General features: G+C 49.7%; 2 protein-coding genes across 2 annotated transcripts in view; one reads left to right on the top strand and one right to left on the bottom strand.

Annotated features, from left to right (window-relative positions):
• Positions 1-15,022, top strand: part of LOC111149423 (reticulon 3) — a 66,910-nt gene extending 51,888 nt beyond the window's left edge. The window contains exons 2-7 of the mRNA XM_022506464.1: positions 6,563-6,770; positions 9,313-9,451; positions 9,904-9,973; positions 10,744-10,790; positions 12,321-12,379; positions 14,049-15,022. Coding sequence (XP_022362172.1) covers positions 6,563-6,770; positions 9,313-9,451; positions 9,904-9,973; positions 10,744-10,790; positions 12,321-12,379; positions 14,049-14,094 — 569 coding nt within the window. The 3' untranslated portion in view covers positions 14,095-15,022. The remainder of the gene's footprint in view (positions 1-6,562; positions 6,771-9,312; positions 9,452-9,903; positions 9,974-10,743; positions 10,791-12,320; positions 12,380-14,048) is intronic.
• Positions 15,023-19,286: 4,264 nt separating this feature from the next.
• On the bottom strand, positions 19,287-24,896 carry LOC111149424 (chromosome unknown C11orf95 homolog). The gene is made up of 5 exons (XM_022506465.1): positions 24,758-24,896; positions 22,068-22,565; positions 21,125-21,511; positions 20,331-20,882; positions 19,287-20,091 (listed from the first exon to the last, which is right to left on the bottom strand). The coding sequence occupies exons 1-5, from the start codon at positions 24,894-24,896 to the stop codon at positions 19,634-19,636; spliced, it is 2,034 nt and encodes a 677-aa protein (XP_022362173.1). The 3' UTR covers positions 19,287-19,633.
• Between the last annotated feature and the right edge of the window lie 59 nt (positions 24,897-24,955).

Raw genomic sequence — 24,955 nt, 5'->3', positions numbered from 1 at the left:
TATTTATTTTAATTTATTTATAAGTGTTTAATTTTTTTATTTAATTTATTTTTTAATTTATTTATTTATAGAGAGAGATCACAGCAGACAGGCAGGCAGAGAGAGAGAGAGGGAAGCAGGCTCCCCGCCAAGCAGAGAGCCCGATGCGGGACTCGATCCCAGGACCCTGAGATCATGACCTGAGCTGAAGGCAGCGGCTCAACCCACTGAGCCACCCAGGCGCCCCTGCACTGAGTAGTTTTAATCAGAGCATCAGCTTCTCTCCATGTTGCCAAGTCTACGGTTACCTTTTTCCTTATTCAGGCTCAGCAGAATTTGCCAGTTTCCACACCTTCTCCTCAAAGTACTTCTCTCTCCACTTCTATGATACCATACTCCTAGTTCTCCCCTACCTCCCTGGTGATTGCTTCCTTTTCCTTCCACTAGCTCCTCTAGTTTTACTCCGTTACTAAATATCAGAGTGCCATTGAATTAAGACCTGGGCTGCCTTCCCTATCAATCGTAGGTAACCTCATCCATTTTTTATGACTCTAAAATATTATTTATGTGCTGGTGAAGTCCAGATGTATATTTCCTGCTCAGACTTCTCCTGTGTGCTGTGCACTGGTGGATCTAACTGCTTTCTTTAATTATGGATATCTCGAACATCCATCCCAAAATTAAAGTACTCTGTACTCTGCTCTTCCTTACCCCACGTCATTAAATGACACCACAGCCATCTGTTGTGTCCCACATTTAGTCCACCACCAGGTTCTGCCTATTCTACCTCCAAAATATAGCTCTCATCTGTCCACTCTTTTCCATCCTGACTGCCCCCATCCTAATCTAAATGACCATCATCTTGCACTTGAACCGCCGTGTTAGCCTCCTTATGGTCTCTCTGCCTATACTGTGGCCCACCCCAACCCATTTTCTATGCAGTAGAAGTGTTCCCTCTTTTAAAAATGCAATATACCATGTTACTCTCCTGCTTGACCTTTAGTGGCTTCCCATTTCACCTGAAGTTAAAATCCAAGCTCCTTACCTTGCTTTATGAACGTACTCCATGATCTAGCTCCCGCCAGTCTCCGGCCTTGTCACATCCTCTGGTTTCTTGCATGGTCAGCTCCTTCTCACTTTTCATATCTCACTTTTCATGTCAGTCCTCCAAAGAGCCTTTTTCTGACCGCTAGATTAGGTTGTTCCTGTGGACTCCCACATTACTCTTATCGTGGCACAATGGATTCATATCCTTGCGGGCCTCTTGTACAGGGGACACTTAGCTTGTCGTTATTCATGCCTCTCTTTCCGCCTGGAAAGTAAGTAAGGATCTTGTTCACCTTGCTCACTGTTGTATTATATTCCCAGTGCCCAGTACTTGCCTGGCACATGGTAGGCACTTAAGCTTGCTGAGAGAGGTGCATGGGTAGCTCAGTTGAGCAACTAACTCTTGATTTCAGTTCAGGTCATAATCTCAGAGTCATGAGATGGAGCCCTGCCTCAGGCTCTGTGCTCAGTATGGAGCCTGCTTAAGATTCTCTCCCTCTTCCTTTCCCACCACCCTCCCCCTCCTGCACACACACTCTTTCTCTCAAAAAATAAAAATAAAAAATCAAGTTTGCTGAGAGAAGAGGGGGCTGGGGAAGGAAGGAAAAGAACACATTGAAAATAAGGAATTTCCTATTTTTAAAAAATTCTGTACTGAAGTAGGAGGAGCAGATAAATGAAAGTAGAAGAGGGAAAAAACATTTTATGGAACCAAACCATTGTAGCCTCTTGGTGCTTTTCTGGTTGTGAAGCAAACACTAAAACCAAGTCTAGAGGCTTCACCATTTTAAACTTTCAGCAGCTGCCTCTTTTATTGCCTTTTTCTTTCTTTTTTTTTTTTTTTAAGATGTTTATTTATTTAAGAGAGAGAGAGCGAGAAGGAGAAGCATCAGCTCCTGCTGATCAGGGAGCCTGATGTGGGGCTCCATCCCAGGACCCTGGGTTATGACCTGATCCAAAGGAGACACTTAACTGACTGAGCCATGAGGTGCCCCCTTGCCATTTTCTTCATGTGTTTTGTCCTCCTAACTCGCCCTTGACAATCAGAGGACAGCACTTCCAGACTGTGCCAAGTTCCTTTCTTTGGTTTGGTATGGTATCGTATCGTATCATGTACTCAGATCCTTGGTCCACTGTACTGGATGGGCTCCAGGTGCAGAACCTTGGCCTCTGTGAGAGGAAACAAATGCAGACTGTGGTTAATTAGCCCATGCTTTAAGCACTTAACAGCAGATCGAAGAAAAATAAAGCAGAATAAGGAGAATGGAGCGTGATCAAAGGAGGGGTATGTTCAATGGGATGGGCAGTCCGAGGGCAGTATCCCATGAACCAGGACCCAAATGAGGTGAAGGAACAAGTAAGGTGACATTGTGGAGGAAGAGCATCCCAGCCCGAGGTTTGAGGGGTTAACCAGCCTTTCCTTTTCCTCTGTTATAGCCCCTTTAATCAGTGTCCCCCTTTTCTAGAGACCATAATTCTACCATAGAGTTTTTTTGTTTTTTGTTTTGTTTTGTTTTAAGATTTTATTTATTTATTTCGCAGACAGAGATCACAAGTAGGCAGAGAGGCAGGCAAGGAGAGAGGAAGAAACAGGCTCCCTGCTGAGCAGAGAGCCCGATGCGGGGCTCGATCCCAGGACCCCGGTTTCATGACCTGAGCCGAAGGCAGAAGCTTTAACCCACTGAGCCACCCAGGTGCCCCTACCATTGAGTTTTTTTAAAAAGATTTTATTTATTTGACAGAGAGATCACAAGTAGGCAGAGAGGCAGGCAGAGAAAGAGGAGGAAGCAGGCTCCCCGCTGAGCAGGGAGCCCGATCCCAGGACCCCCGGGATCATGACCTGAACTGAAGGCAGAGGCTTAACCCACTGAGCCACCCAGGTGCCCCTCTACCATTGATTTTTAAGGCTCAGCCTAGGGACTTCTGTACTGTTGTGCAGGTTGTGTACTGCACACCTCTATGGGACACGATTCAAGTATGTTATCACTGTAGGTTTCACTGTTTCTTCCAATGGTCTTCCAGCAGATGGCAGTAAGGTTCATGAAGATAGGGTGGCTTTTGCTAATCTAGATTCGCGTGTATGCTAGTGTCATTACCTCTCTTTGATACATTGAGGTCTTTTTCTCTCTGGACCCCAGTCTTACCCTGTAAGCTTTTTTCTTTTTTTTTTATTTTTCTGTGTTTCTTTCAAATATTTTAAACTTAAAGAATTCCAAGTATAGTACAAAAAACTCCCACATAACCTTCATTCTAGTTCACCAGTTGTTAACATTTGCCTACTTTTGCTTTATTTCTCCCACCTCCTCTCCATAGATACATGTTTTTTTCTTTCTTTTCTTTTTTTTTTTTTTTTTTTAAGATCTCATTTATTTATTTGAGAGAAAGAAGAGAGCACAAGCAGGGCAGAGGGAGAGGGACTGGCAGACTCCTGGCTGAATAGGGAGCCGAACATGGGGCCTGAAGCCAGGACGCTGAGATCATGACCCAAGCTGAAGGCAGACACTTAACTGACTGAGCCACCCAGGCACCTGATACATGTTTTTTCCTGAACTGTTTAAGAGCTGATTGCAAACATCCTGCCCCTTCACACCCCTTTCCACTTTAGAGTGTTTGTGTTTGTCTTCGTTTTTGGGGGTTTTTTTGTTTTTTTGTTTTTTTAAGATTTTATTTATTTATTTGACAGAGATCACAAGTAGGCAGAGGCAGGCAGAGAGAGAAGGGGGGGAAGCAGGCTCCCCACCGAGCAGAGAGTCCGATGCGGGACTCGATCCCAGGACCCGAGCCGAAGGCAGAGGCTTAACCCACTGAGACACCCAGGCACCCCTGTCTTCGTTTTTGAGCAAGAATGTTTTTCAAGAATGTACATAGCCACAGTACACTTACTATATTTAGGAAGTTTAATATTGGTACCATATAGTTGACCCTTGAACATCATGGTAACAGGCAGTGAGTGCCATGTAGTCAAAAATTCACGTATAACTTTGATTCTCCAAAAATGTAACTACTAATCGCATACCGTTAACCTTACTGCTAACGTGAATGGTCAGCTAACACACATTGTGTATGTTCTGTGTACTGTATACTATATGCTCAGAGTAAGCCAGAGAAAAGAAAATGTCATTATGAAAGTCAAAAGGAAGAAAAAATACATTTACAAGTACTATACTGTATTTATTGGGAAAAAATCCATGAAAATGAGCCCTGCGGTTCAAGCACCGGTTGTTGAAGGCTCACCTGTGCTTTTATCAGTTACGTAGTCCACGTTCAGATTTTGTCTCTGTCCCAGTGGTGTCCTTTACAGCCGTTTTTACTCCTTTATCCAGTGTTCAGTCTGTAGTCCTCACACGTGACATTTATGTGTTCTCAAATTTTATCTCCTTTATTTTTTGCTATTTTTTATTAAAGAATAATTAAGTACAGTGTTACGCTTACAGGGTGTGCAGAGTAATGGTTCAGCAGTGCTGTGCATTACTTGGCGCTCATAGCAGTAAGTGTACCCACTCCAAACCCCCTTCACCTTTTCACACCCCCCCCACCTCCCCTCTGGCAAGCAACAGTGTATTCCCTGTAGTTAAGAGTCGGGTTTGTCGGGGCACCTGGGTGGCTCAGTGGGTTAAAGCCTCTGCCTTCGGCTCAGGTCATGATCCCAGGGTCCTGGGATCGAGCCCTGCATCGGGCTCTTTGCTCTGCGGGGAGCCTGCTTCCTCCTCTCTCTCTGCCTGCCTCTCTGCCTACTTGTGATTTCTGTCTGTCAAATAAATAAATAAAATCTTAAAAAAAAAAAAAAGAGTCAGGTTTGTCTCTTTCCTTTGTTCACTTGTTTATTACTTTCCACATGTGGACGAAATCATAGGGTATTTGTCTCTGATTTATTTCACCTAGGGTTATACCCTCTACGTCCATCCATGTTGTGAATTTCTCAGTCTGGGTTTTCTGGTGTTTTATTAGATCTTGGTTCTTTGTTATTGGCAAGAATACCACAGAAGTGATGTTGTATCCTCGGTGCATTACACCAAAGAGGCACATGGTTATCTGTTCCATTCAGAAGTATTCTTTGTTGAAACTGTGCTTGTGGTCTTAGGAGCTGTGGCGTCTATATACTTAGACTCTCTGACTGTAGGAATCCTGCTTATTAGTATTTGCTCTCCTAAGAAGGCAGCACTCTGTTCAGCTTTCTGTCCCATCAGGTGAGCCTGATTTGCCTCCCAGCTCTCTTCCTTTGCATTCCCATCAGGAATCATAATGCCTCTTACTTCTCCTAGTGCCACATCCCTTGGCTGGACTCTCTCAGCCAGGGATTGTTTCTTCTGTACAGTCAGCATACCTTCAGGGTGAAAGTTTCAAGTTAGGTTCTGTTGGCAATAGCAAGGTTAGGCTTCAGGGGTGAGTATTGTAGCTGGAATATGGGGAAGATCTAGGTGCCAGGGGGTCCACTTGAACAGAATCAAGTTCATTTTACCCTCAATCACAGTCTTAGAGACCTGTCCTATTTTGAGTATAGTTAAAATGTGAGTGTTTACTGCAGGTCACTTACAGTGCTAAGCATTCTACTGCATTGGTGTCCTATAAAAACAACTCTAGGAAATAGGTGTTACTTTCTTTTACAAAAGAAAAAACAAAGCTTTAGAATGGTCATGTAAGACAATATGGCTAAAAATTAACCAGGATTCAAACTCCTGTCGCTCCAGCTCTAAAGCCCTTTCCCTTCTTTATGAACAGAAGAACGCTGCAAAAGGACCATTTGTGTTGAAGTTAATAACCTTCGCAGATTGAAATTCAAATACAGGGTCGTTGCTAGATTGATGGTAATTACTAGCAACTTTTACACAGTTCTTGAGTCTTTAAGTAGAAGAACTTAGATTTTTCCAGTCTGGCTGTCCCTCACCACAAGACCCACTTGTCTGAGACAGTCTTGATTTATACCTATTTCCTAACAATTAGTAATAGTGTCCCCATTCATTTCCAGAGGTATTGCGGTTTAGATAATAATGTAGTTCCCTACCCACCGTCCTTCCTGAGTTCTCTTCAGATTAACGGAGAGACTGGGGTTCCACTGTAGCCAACACGAATAGAGTTGGGTTTCTTTTTATACACCGCTCTCTTCTGCTCCCACCCAATTTATTATACATACCTTAGCTTTGGTTTTATAGTGACCAGATGAATTTGTCGCCATGGTTTGCTTCATTCAGTCAACCATTAACAAGAGTTTATCACACTTAGTCTACCCTTTCTGTTGAAACATTTCAAGAAATTGATATTTTATCCCATTGTACTTCAGTAGCCATCTCTAAAAAAAAGAAGTTTCTAAGTTTTTGTGAACCTGTACAGAAACCGCAGGAACCTTCTGCAGTATGAGTCCCCACTCCTGACCTACAGTTTGATTTTCATTTATCAGATTCTTTTAAGGAGGGGTGCGCCTGAGCTGTGTGTTATGTAACTACATTAGCATAATGCTTCTCGGGTGTGCAGGACACAGCCCAAGAGCCGGCCTGGCCGCATGCTCCCATGTAACCTGTGTTCCCTTTTCTTTTGGCAGTGCACGATCTGATTTTCTGGCGAGATGTGAAGAAGACGGGTTTTGTCTTCGGCACCACACTGATCATGCTGCTCTCCCTGGCAGCTTTCAGTGTTATCAGTGTGATTTCTTACCTCATCCTGGCTCTTCTCTCTGTCACCATCAGCTTCAGGGTCTACAAGTCTGTCATCCAAGCTGTACAGAAATCAGAAGAGGGCCATCCGTTCAAGTGAGTGGAAATGTCACAAGTAACACTCGCCAGTTTAGAGAAGGGGTTTGCTCAGGCTGGCGGGCAGGTCTGCCAAGCAAACCGGACTAAGTGAAGAATTAGCCTAATGCAGCTGATCCCTCGCAGGAACCGTCAGCTAGAAACCTTGTCTCTTCAAAAGTGATCAATTTAGGAGCCAAGTACTTTTGGACAAACTAGAGGCTCACTGGGGCGCCTGGGTGGCTCAGTGGGTTAAAGCCTCTGCCTTCGGCTCAGGTCATGATCCCAGGGTCCTGGGATCGAGCCCCGCATCGGGCTCTCTGCTCAGCAGGGAGCCTGCTTCCTCCTCTCTCTCTGCCTGTCTCTCTACCTACTTGTGATCTCTATCTGTCAAATGAATAAAAAAAAAAAATCTTTAAAAAAAAAAAAAAACTAGAGGCTCACACTTTAATATCAAAGAAGACTGCTTGAACTCCTGAGCGGGGCCTCCAGGACAGCACCCAGTTAGATGGGGTCCCAAGGACATGCTTAAGTTCCCTATTATAGTTAACTGTTTTTGTTTTGGTTTGGTTTTGGTTTTGATTTTTTAAACATTTTAAATTTAAATTCAGTTAATTAACATACAGTATATTATTAGTTTCAGAGGTAGAGTTCATTGATTCATCAGTCTTATATAAGACCCAGTGCTCATTACATCACATGCCCTCTTTAATATCCAACACCCAGCTACCCCATCCCCCAGGCCCCCCCCATATAGTTAAACCTTAAAACAACTTTGAAATCTCAGTATTGAGGCTGTGCTCTTGGCAATATCAGAATTTGATATGTTTGCTCTTAGTTTTATTACTGATTTCCTTCTTATCTCTCCTTTAGTTTTCTAAACCTCCCCCACCGCCCTTTAGTTTTCTTACTACCAGGAGCAAGTCTTGAGATCAGTAGGTCATGCATTTCTAGAATCCACTTGCTAGCTTTTCTGTGTTGTAACTTTATTTTTTTTTTTAAGATTTTATTTATTTATTTGACAGAGAAGGATCACAAGTAGGCAGAGAGGTAGCAGAGACAGAGAGAGAGAAAAACAGGCTCCCCGCTGAGCAAAGAGCCCAATGCGGGGCTCGATCCCAGGACCCTGAGATCATGACCTGAGCCAAAGGCAGCAGCTTAACCCACTGAGCCACCCAGGCGCCCCTGTGTTGTGACTTTTAACAAATGTTTTCCTCACACTTTTCCTCTTGGAAATCTTGGCCCATGAACAATTTTAGTATTCGCAAATGGCAGTTTTTTTAAAGCCTTTTTCTTATAGGGAGAGAAACTCTTCTGTGACCTCTCAAGACTATGACAGAATCAGTGTCTGGCTGCAGCTCTGGTCCTTTTTTAATTTTCTCTTGGTGAAAATAGAAGACAGTTTAAACTATATGTGGCATTTAAAAAGTTATCACCAGTTAATTTTAACAAATCAGTAGCTGTTCACTGAGTGAATAAATATGACTTTTGCCACAAGCTCAGGGGTCTTAGGATTTTTCCTCTTTTGCAGGACACTGTTGTGGATCATGAAATGTGTTTTGTCAAGTTGTATAAATTACAGCATCTATTTTTTATAACTTTTGTATTAGGTAGTAAATACTTTCTTAATAAATAGAAAAGGAAAGCATATCTGTTCCTTGTCTGTTTTTCCTGCAAGACTGTAGGCTCTTTAAGGCAAAAGCAGTCTTTTCTTTCTTGATATGCCAGCACATGGCGAGGGTCTGATACTCAGTAGGCACTCACTAAGTACTGAGTGAATGAACTAGTTATGAGCACACGCTTACATCGCAGTTCTCTAGTGCATCTGTGAACAGAACCCAAGTCTTTGTCTTTTCCTATAGTTGTCGACCCTATCAGACTCAGTATCTCCACCCTCTTTTTTCTTTTGCTAACAAATATTTTGTAATGCTTCTTTTAATGTTTTGAAATGAAATTCATAGATAGCTATAAGCAAAATTTCAAAAATAGACTATACTTGTAATATAAAGGAATGATAAGATGGAAGGTCATTTATAGTAAAATAATACATATTCCAGTCAATATTTAACTGCTTGGACATGACTATACACACACACAAAACAATAGAGACATTATATACTTACACTTAGATGTGTAATCTCCAATACAGATGTGACTTTCCAAAGTGGTGTAAAATATCTTAGTAAAGTTCAGCATACACAAAATACAGTCTTTTTAGAAAATTCAGGATATGTTAAAACTGGGGAAAATACCTTGTTTTTATATGTTCTGGGCTTTTGATAATTATAAATGAATATCCCATGAGGCCGTAAAAGTTTATGCAGGGCATAGGACACTACTTTATTGTGTATGACTGCCCCACACTTTGCAGACATCTGGCATCTTTGCCTCTGTCTGCTGAAAGACGATGGTCCCCTCTCCCCAGCCCATGACAGCGAAAAATGCTCCTACAGATTTCTAAAATGTGCCTTTGGGGGAATTTCACACCCTAAATAACTGTTCTACTAGCAAAGATGTTCTTCTTCCGTGTCAAGTGTATGACTGTTGTTTCTTCTTCTGGAAGAGCCTACCTGGATGTAGACATTACTCTGTCCTCAGAAGCTTTCCATAATTACGTGAATGCTGCCATGGTACGCATCAACAGAGCCCTGAAACTCATTATTCGTCTCTTTCTGGTGGAAGATTTGGTTGACTCCTTGAAGGTCAGTTGCTTCTACAGCTTTTGGTGGTGAGGCTGAGGACAGCCAGGGACTAAGTTATAAATCAGAGGAAAACCAGTAAATAGGGTTTTATCACACAAAAACAAGTGTATGCTTCTCTCAACCAGCCTGTGAAAAATGGGGATAGGAGTCAGGAGAGGAAGAGACATCTCCTGCACCCATGGAACTAAGTACCCTCCCAACAGGGGCAACATCACTGACCAAAACACAGTCACAGTCTGTCGCAGAGCTTCAGAGAACTACGGAATTCTCTGATGCACCCTGCAAATGTGTGGTGCAGACAAGGTAGAACCTTCGTTGTGCCATTATAATTGTGTGTGGCATACGTCCCTAAGTTTATGCAGACTTAATCGGCAAGGGGAGAATGGCATCAGTGAACCTAAATTTTGCATTATGATGGTTCCTGCGTAATCCTCTGATGTTGGCTTTCGCAGCTGGCTGTCTTCATGTGGCTGATGACCTATGTTGGTGCCGTTTTCAATGGAATCACCCTTCTGATTCTCGGTAAGGCAACAAGGAAAATGTCTCCGTGCTCTTGGAAGTACAGCTAGCCCTTGAACAACACAGCTTTGAACTGTGGGATCCCACTTATACGCAGATTTTTTACAGTACAGTATTGTAAATGTATTTTCTCTTGGGATTTTCTGGCTAGCATTTTCTTTTCTCTAGCTTACCGTACAGTAAGAATACAGCATATAATATACATACAAAATAATGTGTTGATCGACTGTTTGTGTTCTTGGTAACACTTCTGGCCAAGTTTTAGGGGAGTCAAAAGTTCTGTGCAGATTTTTGACTGTGTGGGGTATCCGTCCTCCTAATCCCCATGATGTTCAGCAGTCATTTGTAATTGGTAAAAAGTAGGAGCCAAGAGAATGCCCGGCATGTCTCCACTCCTTCCATGCGGCCCAGCCTTTAACATCTATAAACCTTGAATTAGATGTTGGAAGAACCTGTGTTTGTGGCCATAGGATTTTTGAAAGGTCCTAACTATAAAGAAGTGTCAAAATAGAAGTAAAGGAGAGTTGCCTACATTTGTGTTAAATATAGGGATCTTACAGAAATCATTTTCATAATTTAGAAATTATTTGTGATACAAAGAAAGCCTGTGTACCTATAGCTAACCGTCCTTAATTGCGAGCCCTAAGTAGGATTTCTCATATTTAAGATCTGTGTTTCCCCGTATTTCATGAGGAAAATGTATGTTACTTGAATCTTGGATCTTTTTGACTGTCTCACATGTACACTTGCCGTGTCCTGTGATTCTCTTACAGCCGAACTGCTCATTTTCAGTGTCCCCATTGTCTATGAGAAGTACAAGGTGAGCACTTGCCTGTTTTGAGTCATATGTGCCTGTTGATGTATGACTAGCTTTAGTCCATTTTTTAGTTATTGAACATTTGGAGTGATCATTTTCTTTTCTTTTCCTTTCCTCTCCCTCCCGCCCTTCCTTCATTCCTTCCTTTACTTATTTTAGAGAGAGAGTGCACAAGCGGGAGGGGGCAGGGGGAAGAGGAGAGAGCATCCCAAGCAGTCTCCACACCCGGCTTGATCTCACGACCCTGAGATCTCACAGCCTGAGCTGAAACCAAGTGTAGGACACTTAACTGACTGAGCCACTCAGGCACCCCATGAGCGATCATTCTGTAACCATTTCTGCAGTCTGAGTTTGTGAGTCAGGAGCCTATGAGAAGTAGTGGTTTCCTGTACCAAGAGAAACTGAATGTTTAGGAGAGAGAAGGGTAGGAAGGTACATTTTTATGACTTGTTGTATGTCTTTTAAGTTTTTCATGGGGATGCATTATCCATTCAAAAAAATAAGTCGAAAAAATGCTTAAATAAATAAAAGCTGGCGTCTGAAAAGAAATTTAAACTATCAAGGCTATTATGGGACTCCATCTGTGGGAAGAGATGATTGCTTTGTAGAATGGTACAGCCTTGCCAGATGCTCTGAGGTTGTTCTTCATAGATTAAGTCCTCAATCAACAGACTTTATTTATACCTTTTGATATTAAATGAATTAGTCTTACCTAGGAGCCAAAACAACATTTGTGATTACAGAATATAGATTAGACAATTTTTAGTATTTAGAAAATGCTTTACTCTAGTGTCTGTAAAGGAAATACCTAGCAAGTAAGACCTTAGCAAAAGAAACAAGAGATTTTTACTTCAACAGACTATTATAAGGCGTTTATGGCATAATTTAAAGTCTGAAACCTGAAAGGTTTTTGGGGGGTTTTGTTTTGTTTATGGGCTCCGTGCCCAGTGTGGAACCCACCACAGAGCTTGAACTCACAACCCTGAGCTGACATCAGGCCTTGACTGAGCCACCCAGGCACCCCTAATACCTGAAATTGGGGGAGGGGGGCTTTTTGGTTTTTTAAGATTTTATTTATTAGAGAGATAACTAGAGAGAGCACAAACTGGGGGAGAGAGAGAAGTGGGCTTCCTGCTGAGCAGTGAGCCTAATGTGTGGGGCTCAGTCCCAGGGTCCTGGGATCATGACTCGAGCCGAAGGCAGATGCTTTACCAACTGAGCCATCCAGATGCCCCAATACCTGAAGTTTTAAAAATACTCTTAAAAACTGGGCATTATCGGGGCGGTTGGCTGGCTCAGTTAATAGAGCATCTGACTCTTGATATCATCAGGGTTGTGAGTTCAAGCGCTGTGCTGGGTATGGAGCCTACTTAAAATAAAAAATAATAATAAATTTTAAAAACTGACATTATTCTCATTTCCCAGAATATGCAATAGTGTTTTTAAGAAATGGTTAAACTAGATAACAACATTATTTTCAGGAAAATTGTTAATCTGTGTTGCCATAACCGAGTCTCTTCCCTTTCCTTAAAGACCCAGATTGATCACTATGTTGGCATCGCCCGTGATCAGACCAAGTCGATTGTTGAAAAGTAAGTATACTTTAGTTCCACGTTTTATCAGAATGTGTGCTTTTCTTCCCCAATTATTTTCAGCCTCCTCTATAAAATACTGACTCAAAGAAAGGAATCTTGATCCTGAAGAAAAATGTTGGTTAATAGTTTGATTTTTACTACAAATTATTTCATCCTGCTTCCTTAAAAAACATTCTTTGTATCTTAGATTAAAAAGGAACTGTGGAATTAGAACCTTTTGCCTTTCTGACTTGGCCTTTTAAGTGTCTGAAGCTACCCGCCCACATTAATCAATTTTAAACCAAACTCATCCCTCCTTTTTCAGAAATAAGAGGTTTTAGAGGGTTTTTTGTTTGTTTGGTTGGTTTTTTAGATTTTATTTATTTATTTGACGGAGACACAGCGAGAGAGGGAACACAAGCAGGGGGAGTAGGAGAGGGAGAAGCAGGCTTTCCGCTGAGCAGGGAGATGGATGTGGGGCTTGATCCCAGGCCCTGGGATCATGACCTGAGCCAAAGGCAGACGCTTAACAGCTGAGCCACCCAAGCATCCCCAGAAATAAGAGTTTTACTAAATAAATGACTCAAAGCCAGTGCTGCTTTTCCTCAACTACCAAAATCCCTGTTTTCTCTCCTTTTTTTTTGAACCAATTTAGTATTGAAATCAAGTAATAAACTATTGATAGACATTTTTATGACTCCCTCTACCAGGGAGCCATTGGGGTTTTTTTGTTTAGTTTTTTTGTTTTGGGCTTTTTTTTCCCCCCCAATCATGGCAAACACTAAGGAACCCACACTTCTAACTAAAATGTTGACATTTAAGAAATAGAACACAAGCAGCTAAACCTCTTTTGTGCAACCCCTTCCCCGCCCCAGTCCCTTTCACGCCTCCCAATTTTCGTGCTTTTCCCAGTTTTGGTAAGCGGGAACTACGAGTATATGACACAGTTCTGGCTTGATGCCAGGGTCTTTACTTGCTCTTTTGCTTTTACACGTATGCATTAGAGCTAACACCAGGCAAGGACAGTTAGCACAAATATGTATCTGGTTGCTGTTTACTTCTGATTGTGAAATAATAGACGTCGCTTAGCTTTAAATCTAATGTCTTGGTCAGTCCCTGTTGTGGGATCTAATTGTGAAGAGTGGCTTTGACATTGGCTGAGAGGTATGTGAATGACCTTAGTGAAGAGTAACCTTAATGCACAAAATGAAGGGTGGCTCTGGTGTCCAGCGAGGGGCCAGGAACTGTTGCCAGCTCCTGTAGTCTTTTTACCTGTCACCTTGACCCTTGACTCCTGGTTCCTTTTGTAGCGCTAGTGGGTCACCTAGCATTCCCGGAGAAATGGGCTCTTTTCTGCTGTGTGTGGAACGCAGCAGGTGTTAGGCCCAGATCCCCTTAATTCTTCTCTGGAACCCCCAGTGAAGGACCCAGGAGACGCAGGCAGTGCAAGAGGACAGGCCGCAGGCATGGCGGCATTGAGAGGACATGAATCTTTGCGGACCCCTCAGCTCATCCCAGACCAGACTCGGCCCCGCATTTTTCATCCAGAGTAAGCCCTGTGGAAATGAGAGATTGTGTCACATTCTCCAGCAAGCCCAGGGCCGTCTTTCGGTGTCACTGTTAAAAGTAAAAACCTACAACTAACGTCCTTTCTCACCTTTTTCTTTTTTTTTTTTTCCTTCAATAGGATACAAGCAAAACTCCCTGGAATCGCAAAAAAAAAGGCAGAATAAGTACATGGAAACCAGAAATGCAACAGTTACTAAAACACCACTTAATAGTCATAACGTTATTACCTGTACTATGAAGGAACGCGCTCAGCGTCAGCTCGAGCCTGCATTCCAAGCTTCTTTTTCTTAATTTGTTTTCTCCCCTCCTTTCCCGTTACCCTCAGTATCAAGCACAAGAATTGTTGGACTAAAAAAAGAACTGATACCTTAGGATCCAAAAGAATAAAGAAAGAGTCAAATTAATAGGATAAATCGTACCTTAATGGTGGCGGAGCTTTTACTTGTAGCTTGAAAGGGGAGAGGTTGGAGGTCAAGGAAATAATGAAAGAAAGCACTGCTCTTGGACTCTGCTATCCAGGTCTCAAGGACTAGTCTTACCCAGCTTCCCATCCGAGTTTTACCCTTATTTTTATGTTAAGAAATAATGATTAACTTATGAGGAAATTATCTGGGGACAGGAGTGGGATTCCTTCCCATGGGTTTTGGTGAACCTCTGATCCCATCTTCCGGCCCCACAATGTGAGCAGCTACTCCTAATACTCCTCTTCTTTGTGTAATGCTATAGCTTCCAACTCTATGAATAACCTGTAGGTGATAGAGATAGTTCCTGCTTCCCAGAATGCCGTCTGGGAACCAAGAATGGAAATGGAAGGTGGGGCTGGGACGACCCTCCCCTCCCGCTCCCCCCTAGGAAAGGAAAGTCTCTGCCTTTGGGAGGGTGGCATCTGTGTCTATTCTCGTGGGCACCAGTTCTGGGCTTTAGTTTGAGAACTCATTCCTGAATGTGCTTTCCTCCCTCTTCCTTGCCCACCTCACCTCAAGTTTAATAAATATGGTTGTACTTTTCTTATTATGAAATAAATGTCTGTAACTGCTGTACACTGCTGTAAACTTGTTAGAGAAAAAGTATAATCCGCATGTGGGCTCCTCAGTTGTTGAGTTATTGTAATCCTGTCTCGGTCCATGGGGGGGAACCATTCTCAAAAGGCGAATCTAGAAACGTAAAAGGTCTTTTTTGCTTTTTGTCTTTTCTCCACAGCTTCCTCCTTCACATGCTACATCTTTAACCTGTGCTCATCACTGTACCCTAAGGACCAAAGCCAAGCTGGCTTGAGAGGAGATTGTATGTGTCTGTGGTTAAGAGACCACAAATTAGTGTAAGAAAGTGTGTTCTGTGGTTCATACAGAGTTTTCACTTTGAGGCTAGCTTATGGGTGTGTGTCACGTGTTGAGGGTTCCTTTCATCTTCAGGCACATGAAATGCCTCAGCACCTGTCTTGGCCCAAGGTGCTCCTTTTGAGAGTTTTCCAAGAAGTTTTAGGTGAGGGCGACCAGGCAGGAGCAGATTGTGTCGATGGGGCTCCGTGTGTGATTGAAAGATAAACAGAACAACCCAGACGGACATCAGATGGAGGGCCGTCGGGAATCTGATTCCTGCTGAGGCTGACAAGTGTCTTTTCTCCCCTTCCAACGTGAAAATTCAGTCAACTTGAAAGAAGTCATCTGTGAGAGTTCCTTCAGGTTGTAAAACTCATAGTCATGATAATCCAGAGGGAATGTGCGTTGGTGACTTTAAAGTAAGGGCTACAGTCTTTGACGGTCCCAAAGCACTACAACTCTCTAGAAGGTAGTGGAAGTTTTCTTTCTACTGTTTTGGAAAAGTTACTTCAGCATTTAGATGGGTAAAAGGTACCCTTGCCTTACTCCATTTTCCTATTTACTTAGCCCCCTTTCCTTTTTAAGTTTTAAGCTGATTTCAGTTGGAAACACATTCTGCATCCTGTCTTAGGCCCTCCCAGAAAGACAGTGCTCTGATCAGCTTTTTGGGCTTCCCCTCCAGAGGACCCTTTTCTGCACTGGAAGCCTCCACACCTAGCTCTTCTGTTGTTTTACTGCTGTGTTTAGGTAATTGGACAGATCTTTGTGCCACACAGGAGTTTCATGGGTTTTTTGTTTTGTTTTGTTTTTTTAAGGAAAACCTATAGATGGAACTATTACTAATGAAAATGTGCGTGTATGTACGTGCAACATGAAAATACAGTAGCACCTAAGGAACTTGAATCTTGGTTCCTGTAAACTGCAAATTGATGTGGTATTAATAAAAAAGAAAAAATTAAAAAACACAGTGACTGTGGTGTCGTTCTGCTAACTTTATTCTTTATACATACAGTTTGGGTAAAGTAAGAACCAGGCTTCCACCAGCCCCATCCCCACTCCACTCTTGATGCTTTAAAAAGCAGCTCATAGTTGAGGCTGGCAATGATTCCCAAGATTGCAGAATTTCCATAGTAGAGCAAAGCTGTTGTGTTTGGTTTCTGAAAGATCCCAGAGACCCTCTTAAGAGGTGACCTTAGGAGAAAGAGGGTGAGGAGTGGAAGGGGCCGGCGGGTCTGCTGTCCCAGTTCAGCCTCACACCAACCTCAGAGGGTCGCCCGCCCGCAGCGTGAAGCAGCCTAGACGTCAGAGTCAGTCACCATGGAAAGTGGAGACCACATACATCAGAACCATATTCCTTCAGATTGAGTCTTCCCCCAAAACTAAGGCTGCCATGACCCTTAAGCTGGATTTTAAAAATTTATTCAACATACCTCTTAGAAAACTTAGGCTGAAATTTTTCTTTAAAAAATAACTGAAGCCAACAACTTCACAAATACACATACAAGTAATGTTCGAGTAATGTCACTAACGTGGCGTATAAATATGGATTCAGAGTAACATTTACATATTGGCCATAATAGCAAGCATACCATCAACAAAAAATTCATGAAGAAACTTCACCTGTTCATGTCAGACTCCCAAGGCAAGGAGGAGGCACAGAGAGAGGAGGACAACCTGACCCCCCACCCCAAGAGGCGGTAGGGGCCGTCAAAGCAGGAACCCCTACGGAGGCACTGGGCCCACTCCTGCTCAGATCTTCAGCTTCGTGAGCACTGGAGGGCTTATCCAAAAGGACTGCTGGGTGCTGCCATTTCTGATTCAAGACGGGGCCCAAGGATATGTTTCTAGTAGGTTCATAATGTGATGCTACGGGTCCGATGGCCACACTTTGAGAAGCCCCTGGAGTGCCTGGGGCTGCCTCTCAACGAAGACCCTCATTCCTGTCTTAAGGCCTCCGTCCCTGCCTGTCAAGAGGAAAAGCCATTCCTGACCAGCTCTCTGTCCTGGCTTACCTGAACTTTGGCGGTGGGCTTGGGTAACCAGAAGAGGTCACCCCAATCTGCCTCCTGTTTTGGAACAGGCAGAGTCGCAAAAAGTGGTGAAATACTCATTCTGGATCTGAAAACAACATGCATGAAGAAAAATAAAAGAATGGCAGTGCCCAGCCTGGTGCCATCCATAATCCCTGTTCTCAAGCTCTTAATACTGACTCACAACCCCTGGAGGTTCAAAATTCACTTCTCAGCCAACTGACAGCTCCTGCAGTACTTCCTGAGTCCCTGGGGCACCTAGAACAGAACACAACGCCAGAGCCCTTGCCCTCCTGGGGAGGCCACAGGACGGGGGGACCGTCAGCCGCGCTCGTGGACTTCTGAGGGAGCAGGCGGCTGCCGGAAACCTGGAGCTGAAGTCCAAGGCAGCCAGAGCTGCCCTAGACGACACTGGTCCCAGGGAGCCATGCACATCTTCGCCGTCCCCGGAGGAGGCCACTCTGCTCTAACGGCCTGTGGCACCGGTTCCACCCTTTGGCAGGCCCCATGGGAAAAGAAACCTTAATTGACCAGAGATTGGGAGGCCGAGGGGTGTAGTGCAAACAACACTGAGTTGGGAGTTGAGCTTTTTATTCTATTTCTATACTGTTCTACCTGGCTGTGTGTCATTTCAGTTTCCGAACTTCACTACCTGTCTGCGGAAGGGGCCGAGGGGGCGGGGACTGGTGGATCTCCAAGGTCATTCGGACTCTGACAATCTTGAATTATATAAAAATGCTATAAAATCCATGGTATAAAATCCAATTCCCAATCAGGACGAGTCAAGGGGACTGGGCCTGAGGCACTTGAACCTTGGGATCTGGCCTAGGGGTGCTGGGATGAGGAAGGGCTTCCTCTTTGCTGTCTTGCGTTCCCACCCACAGAGGGAGCCCCTGGCCCCAGGTGCCGGGGGGCCCCTCTGCCTCCAGGCCTCCCCGGCTAGTCCCACCTCCCCACTTTCAGGCTTTAAGACCAAAAGAACCAGCCTGGCCATGTGAAGAGCAGACACAGGCCCAGAGACTCCAAGAAAGGCCTGGAGAGTCACACATTAGTGCGGGATGTTTAGGGTCCCCCATCCCCACCTCTGTCCTCACTCCTTCCTCCATTCGGTCCTTTCTCCACCACCTCACAGCTTATCTCTGATACACGTATAATAAATAAGACATTTGCACGTAAGGGTGACTGGGACAGCTCTCTCCCCGCCCCTCTCCCTTTCATATAAAAGCATTAAATACAGTTTCAAAATAAAATACAAAGAGCAAAAAGGGCCTGATCTCGGGGCCACCTGTTCTCCACAGGAGAATGAATCTACACGCCCCACTCGGACCTGCCTGGGAGATCGCGGGGCCCCTTCCCGGCCCCACCGGGCCTGGCGCTGCCGCGGGGAAGAGAAAGGAAGGCCGAGGCCCGGCCCCAGGCCCTTGGGGACTGAGAATGGGTGGCACGTCCACCATGTACGAAGGGGGACAAGGAGGGGACGGGAATAGAACTCCAACTGCCGGGACCTCCAGTGCCCCGGACTCGGACCAACGGGAACCCTAGAGCAGGAGCGCCTGACTGGGTTTAGGGGAAAACGGAGGTCTTCGGAGCAGGAGAGGAGCAAAGGAGAAAAGTGCTAATCCCTTTACAAGATCGGGGTCCAGGAGGGCGCGGCAGGAGCGGGGGAGCCGGAAGGGGCCGCGGGGCGTGCTGTCCCCAGAGCCCGCCCGGGAGGCTGGCGCAGCTGCCGGGGCCCCGGCCCAGCTCCGGCCCCGCCTCTGGCCGCCCGCCGGCCGGCGGTCCAAGCGTCCTCCCCGCCCCGGGCGGGCTCCCGAGCCCCGCCGCCCCGCCCTCCGCTGGAGGCCCTCGTCCGCAGTCCCGGCCTACGAGCGGCCGCGAATACCAATGAGGACGCGGGAGCGGCCGCCCCCGACCCGGGGGCCGTGCCTGCCCGCCTGCAACGCTACAGGGAGCTGGGCCCCCGCCAGCGGACCGAGCCGGCGCGGCCCTCCTGCCCCCCACCAACCCCCACCCCGCCCTCGGGGCCCTAATACTGACAGTCGGCACCCCCCACACGGGCCTGGCGCGGGCTAGGGCTGCAGGCCCTCCGTGCACACGCTTGGCGGCCGCGCTGGCCTCTCGGGAAACGTGGGGCCCCGCGCTTTCCTCGGCGCACCGACCGGCCCGGGGTGGGGTGGGGGGGCTCCGGGGCTGCGAGCGGAACCCGCGACCCCACCCAAGTCCTATCTCCGCCCGGCCCGGCCAGCGGGGCGGGGGCAGCGGCGCCGGCGGCCAGGGCCGCGGGAAGCAGGGAGTCCGGGCCCGCGGGCCTGCGGAACACAGGGCGGAGCCGCCCCGCCCGCCCCGCGAGCCCGCTACGCCCGGCAGACGGCGCCCGCTTTGAGGTCCGCGCCGCCGTCGCGCGGCGCCGGGGCCGGCGGCCCGAAGCCCTCGTGGCCGTAGCAGCGCAGCGCCGCCTCCTCGTAGGCCTCCAGGATGGTCTGGCGCTCCTCGGGCGTGAAGTCCATGGAGAAGGGGTGCACCTGCAGGATGTGCCGCTTGATGGTGCTGACCTTGAGCGTGGCCAGCGCGCCCCCGCACACCATGCACACCAGGCCACGCCGGCTGCCGTCGTAGTCCATCAGGTACTCGCCCCGCCAGCGCGGCTGGTAGTTCCGCCGCTGCTCTCGGCTGCGGGGCGGGGGCGGCGGCGGCGGCGGCGGCGGGGGCAGCGGCGGGAAGGCGAGTCCTCCGGACTCTTGGCCGTCCTCGTCATCCTCGTCGTCCTCGGTGGGCCGTTCCGACGGCTCCCCTGGGGAAAGCGGGACATCGCCTAGGAAGGGACAAAGGAGCGCACTGGAGCCGGCAGAGGGCCAGCCGCCCGCGTCTCGCGCCTCAGCTCCGCCGCCGCCCACCTGGGGCCTCCGGTCCCGACTTTCCCCAATATGCCCTTCAGCCTTCCGCTCTCACCACCCGCTTCCACCCAAGCACTCCCGGCGCTCGGCCCCCGCCGGGCCCGGGTCCCTGCCCCCACTCTCCCGCGCCACCTGCTCTGGCCCTGCGCCAGCTCACCCCACCACTCCTCCTCCTCTGGCTCCTCCTCCTCTTCCCCACCCCCCTCCTCGGAGGCTGCGGCTGTGCCGGGGGCGGCAGGGTCCCTGGGGGGCTCGGGGCGGGGCAGCCCCAGGGCCAGCAGGTGAGCGGCCTTCTCGCTCCACTCCTGGGCGATGAGGGCCCTGACGGGCCCGCTGAGGCGCGTGGAGCCCGGGTGGCGCTGGCGGATGTGCCGCTTGATGGTGCTCATCTTGAGCGAGGCCAGCGCGCCCCCGCACACCATGCACACCAGGCCGCGGCGGCCGCCGTCCAACTCCATGAGGTACTCCAGCCGCCAGCGCTCCTGGTAGCGGCGACGGTGGTCCCGGCCCCGCGGCGACCGGCCCGGGACCCCCACCCTCTCGCCTTCCTCCTCCTCCTCCTCCTCTGCGGGCCCGGGCCTCTCAGGGACCCAGCCAGCCTCTTCCTTTTTTACGTCTGGGGGACTGAGGTCCTGAGAGGAGAGGGCTCCAGCAGTGGGGGCGGGGTCCCGGCTCTTTCTGGTCAGGTCCTGGGGGACGAGGTCATCGTCTGTTGGGGAAGGGGTGAGGGAGAAGGGCTCAGCCTGGTGGCAGGGTTGCCCTTACCCACGCAGAGGGGTCCTCACCCCAGCCCCAATCTAGAGGCCCCAGCCGGTGTGGGGTGTATGTATGTGTCTGTGTCTGGGGGTGGGTGGGTGTAGACAGGAGTCCCTCCCGGTTTTGGTCATAGACCCCACTTTGCAGCCCTAATATGGGGGGGGGGAGTCCTTGGCCCTGGGAGGGGCCTCGCACCTGGTGGGGACCGAGGGAGCTCAGACAGTGTCTTGGGCTGGCCACCCCAGGCTTGCAGCAGGGCGCTGCGCTGCAGGCCGCTGAGCCCCAAGGAGCCGGGGTGCACCTCCAGCACGTGGGCTCGGATGTCGTCCAGGTGCAGGCTGGGCAGTGCCCGGCCACAGGCCATGCACACCAGCCGGTTCCCCCGAGGGTCATAATCCATGAGACACTCTGCCCGGAACCAGTTCTGCAGGGACTCCTTCAGCCTCCGCTCCAGCCGCCGGGCCCCCAGCCCCCTGCTGCCCCCGGCCCTCCGGGAGGCTGAGAGGCGCCGACGCCGAGCCCGGGGTGCCACTGGGCCCCCTCGCCGCTGGCATCGGCTGCCCTCACCAGCTGGGGCTTTGCCTGAAAGGGTTGGAGGGAGGGAAGGAACTGAGATGCTGGCCCTCCAGGGAGTGCCCCACCCCCACCGCCACAGCCAGGTCCTCCACTAGCCTCTCCTTCACTCTATACTCTGAGCCCCCAGCCTGACCTTGGCCCTGCTCTTCCTCTCTCCTGAGGCCTGAACTCCTCCAGCTCCTGCCCTGCACACAGACCAGAAACTCTACCCGCTCCGCCCTGACACCCAGATTCTAGCCCCTTCCCCGGACTTCACTGTCAAGCCATACCTTTCCAGCACCCTCTACTCCCAGCCTTCCCACCAGCCCCACCTATGCCCCCACCTCCACTCTCCTTGATCCTTCTAAAACCACAGAAGACCAAGACCATCAGAGATGCTGCAGACCTCTTCCTCTCACTGTCCCGCCCCCAATACTGTACAAGAAGGACAATAAGCAGACCCCCACCCGACACAGAGCAGTGACTCCCTCCAGAAAGTGAGTTAGTTGGCGGAGAAGCCAGGGCTGGCCCCATGGGGCCCCGCGCGCCTCCCAGGCCCCTGCCTCTCCAGGTCCTGTGTTACCTGGGCCCTTGGGTGCGCAAGCTTGCAGGCTAGCCCCCTCCTCCTCCTCTTCCTCTTCCTCTTCCTCCTCCTCCTCGGCCCCCTGGGCCCCCAGGCCCTCGGACTCTCCACAGGCCCCCAGCCCCAAGTGGGCATCCCAGCTGTTGCTGATGACTTCCTTCTCCCGGGGACTCCAGTGCAGGGAGTAGGGGTGCTTCTGGCGGATGTGCCGCTTGATGGTGCTGAGCTTGAGCGTGGCCAGGGAGCTGCCGCACACCATGCACACCATGCCGTGCCGGGCGGGGTTGAAGTCCATCAGGTACTCCAGCCGCCAGTGGTCGTGGTAGTAGCGCCGGTGGTCACGGCCGGGGATGCGGCTCTTTCCAGGCCTCGAGGCCCGGGCCTCACAGTGGTCTGAGTATTTCCTGCCTGAAGATGCCGGGCCCCTGGCCCTGGAGGAGGGCAGGGGGGCGCTCCCCCAGGACCCCAAGGCACCCCCATCCAGCTGAAGATCTTGCCCTGAAGGGGAGGGGGGAAAGGGAGACAGTTTTTCAATGCCTGATATCCAGGAAATGAACCCAGGGCTGGGATTCTGCAGAGAAAGGGGGGGTGGGGGAGGGGCCGTTTGGTGGGGGGGGGGCAGGAAAAGGATGGCAACAGCAATAAAAGGGATGTGGGAGAGCCCAGGAGTCAAAACATTGGCCCTTTACAAAGAGTGAGGATCCTTTAAGAGAGGACCAAGAACAAAAGGATGCAGGGCACTGCCGAGGGACTAGCTCTGACTTTTTAAAAAATAAAGTGAAGGCCAAGGCGGCAGCCAGCTCTGTATGGCCCCCTTTCTGGCGGCAAGCTGTGAGGGAAAAGCCAGGAGAGCAGCAGGCCGGGGCGGTTATGGCGCAGCGCGGGCAGTGGCAGAACAAAGGGGGCATCTGTCTGCATCCAGGGCTGCACACGGGACCCACCCGTCCGAGGCCCCAGCCAGGAGGGCCCCACCCAAACATCTTCTCCCTTTTTCCAATAATGCCTCAAAGGCAGCCTTCTGAGAGTCCCCTTTGAGGGGGCTAAGCATGGCCAGTTTCCCAAATACAGGCACCCCTGGGAGGGGAGGGATCCCCAAGACAAAGCTGTCAACACCTCCAGGGAAAGGAGTTTCTAGGACCCTGGCATCCCTAGACTCTAGGGAGAGCCAATGACCCTGCAAGGGGATGGCTCGAGGGAAGGGAGTGGCCACCACCCACCAGAGCCCATTAAGTCTTCCTGGGGATTTATTTTTTGCTCTCGCAGAGAACCAGCCACTGCCCGCCACTGCCCGGCAATCAGGGGGCAGGCACTGGAGAGGCCCAAGCACAGCACACTAAGCCAGCGGTGTGCCCTTTTGCCAAACAGGCAGACACCCCCAAGCAGTCCCCCACCTTCCCTGCAGTTTGGACTCTGTTTTATTTAGAAAAGTGTTTCCTGGCCACATAAGCTGAATGGACAAGTGTGGTCATGCTCCCACTGGAGAATCTCAGGGTCAGAGAAACAAAAGACAGGACCAGAGAGGGCTCCTGTCACCATTGTGGGTTTTTTGTTTGTTTTAAGTAGATCCAAAGAAAAAAGCACTGGCTTCAAAGTCAGAGACCTCGGTTCCAGTATGGTTTCACTGGTAACTTGCTCTGTGATCTTTGATAGGTCATGTGGCTCTCTGGGCCTCAGCCTCTTTGTCTGAAAAGGCACTGGAGAGCTAGCTGGTCTCCAAGCATCCTTCCAGCGCCGGATCTAAGCGAGTCTAAGGTGGATTGGCCCTTTAAGAACCCAAAAAAAGGGGAGGAGCTGAGATTCTTTAAAAACAAAAGGGGATGGGGAGTTTCTGGGAGGGGAGCTCCGAGATGAGGGCAGTCTCCCTAGCCCGGACTGAACCGTCATGGGTCTTCTTCAGGCGGGGACCCGGCAGCAGGGGAATGAAGAAGCACAGCGTCCTCTGAGAGCGAGCGGGGAGGACGGGCTGGTCCTACTATAGCCGACAAATTGTGGCAAATTTTTCTTAAAAGAAGGGAGGCGATAACGCGCGGACAGGAGGGGGTATCTGCCTTTGTGAGCGAGCCCATCCCTTTAAAAACTACCCGCGGTGGGTTAAGGTAGCGGTGGGCCCCCCGAGGCTCCAGCCAGCGCTTTCCAAGAAAGAACGTTGGGGCGGGGTGGGGGGTTTTGGAGAAAAAGGTTTCCTGTCTGTAAGCAAGGCCACGGGAGGGGAGGAGCAGCCCGACTTAAAGCAGAGGAGTTCCCAGCTCAGCTCCTCTGGGGGAAGCCCCCCGAAAGGGACCCCCCAGTCTGGGCAGACTTTTAAGAGACAGCCGGATAAGGGAGACCACCTGGGAGTCTGAAAGAGAAAGGGGCGGGGGCACAAGTCCAACAGCCCAGAGCGCGCGCCCCGTGGCGCCCGGCCGGGCCCTTTGGAGACCCCTAGGCCTGGCCTTGAAGGCGGGGGCCGCGGGGCCCTTTAAAGGGGAGGGAATCCGCCCGAGCCCCGCAGGCGGACCCCGGTAGCTGGGCGGGGGGCTCCCCTGCTGGCCCTGCAGGCGCGATCCGCGCCCGCCAGGTGGCGCCCCCGGCCGCCCTGCCCGCGTCCCCCCCTTTGTTTGGCGGCGGAGAGGGGCCCGGAGCCCGGAGCCGCAGCCCTCCCCTCCCCCCATGCCGGGGCCCCCGCCCGAGCCGCCGGCCCCAGCTCTTACCGCCGTCGTCCTCCTCGGGTTCCGCGCCGCCGCTCGATCCGGCGGGCGGCAGCCGTCGGCCCCGTGCGGAGGCCGCTGTTGGCCCGGGGCCGCCCCTGCCGCCGCCGCTCCGGCTCCGGTGGTCCCCGCCGGGCTCCATGCGCTGCGCTGCGGAGCGGGGCCCCGGGGCGGCGGGGCGCGGGGCCGCGGGGCCGGCGG

Source organism: Enhydra lutris, unplaced genomic scaffold, assembly GCF_002288905.1.
Source record: "Enhydra lutris kenyoni isolate GAN:26980312 unplaced genomic scaffold, ASM228890v2 scaffoldscaffold22, whole genome shotgun sequence".
NCBI classification, from domain to species: Eukaryota; Metazoa; Chordata; class Mammalia; order Carnivora; family Mustelidae; genus Enhydra; species Enhydra lutris.
This window is presented reverse-complemented; position numbering and strand designations above follow the sequence as displayed.

Coding starts and splice junctions, on each gene's coding strand:
- LOC111149424 (XM_022506465.1), bottom strand. CDS start 24,896: ATGGAGCCCGGCGGGGACCACCGGAGCCGGAGCGGCGGCGGCAGGGGC. Junction 21,512..22,067: donor TTGCGCACCCAAGGGCCCAG/GTAACACAGGAC, acceptor CAACCCTTTCAG/GCAAAGCCCCAGCTGGTGAG. Junction 20,883..21,124: donor GCTCCCTCGGTCCCCACCAG/GTGCGAGGCCCC, acceptor CTTCCCCAACAG/ACGATGACCTCGTCCCCCAG.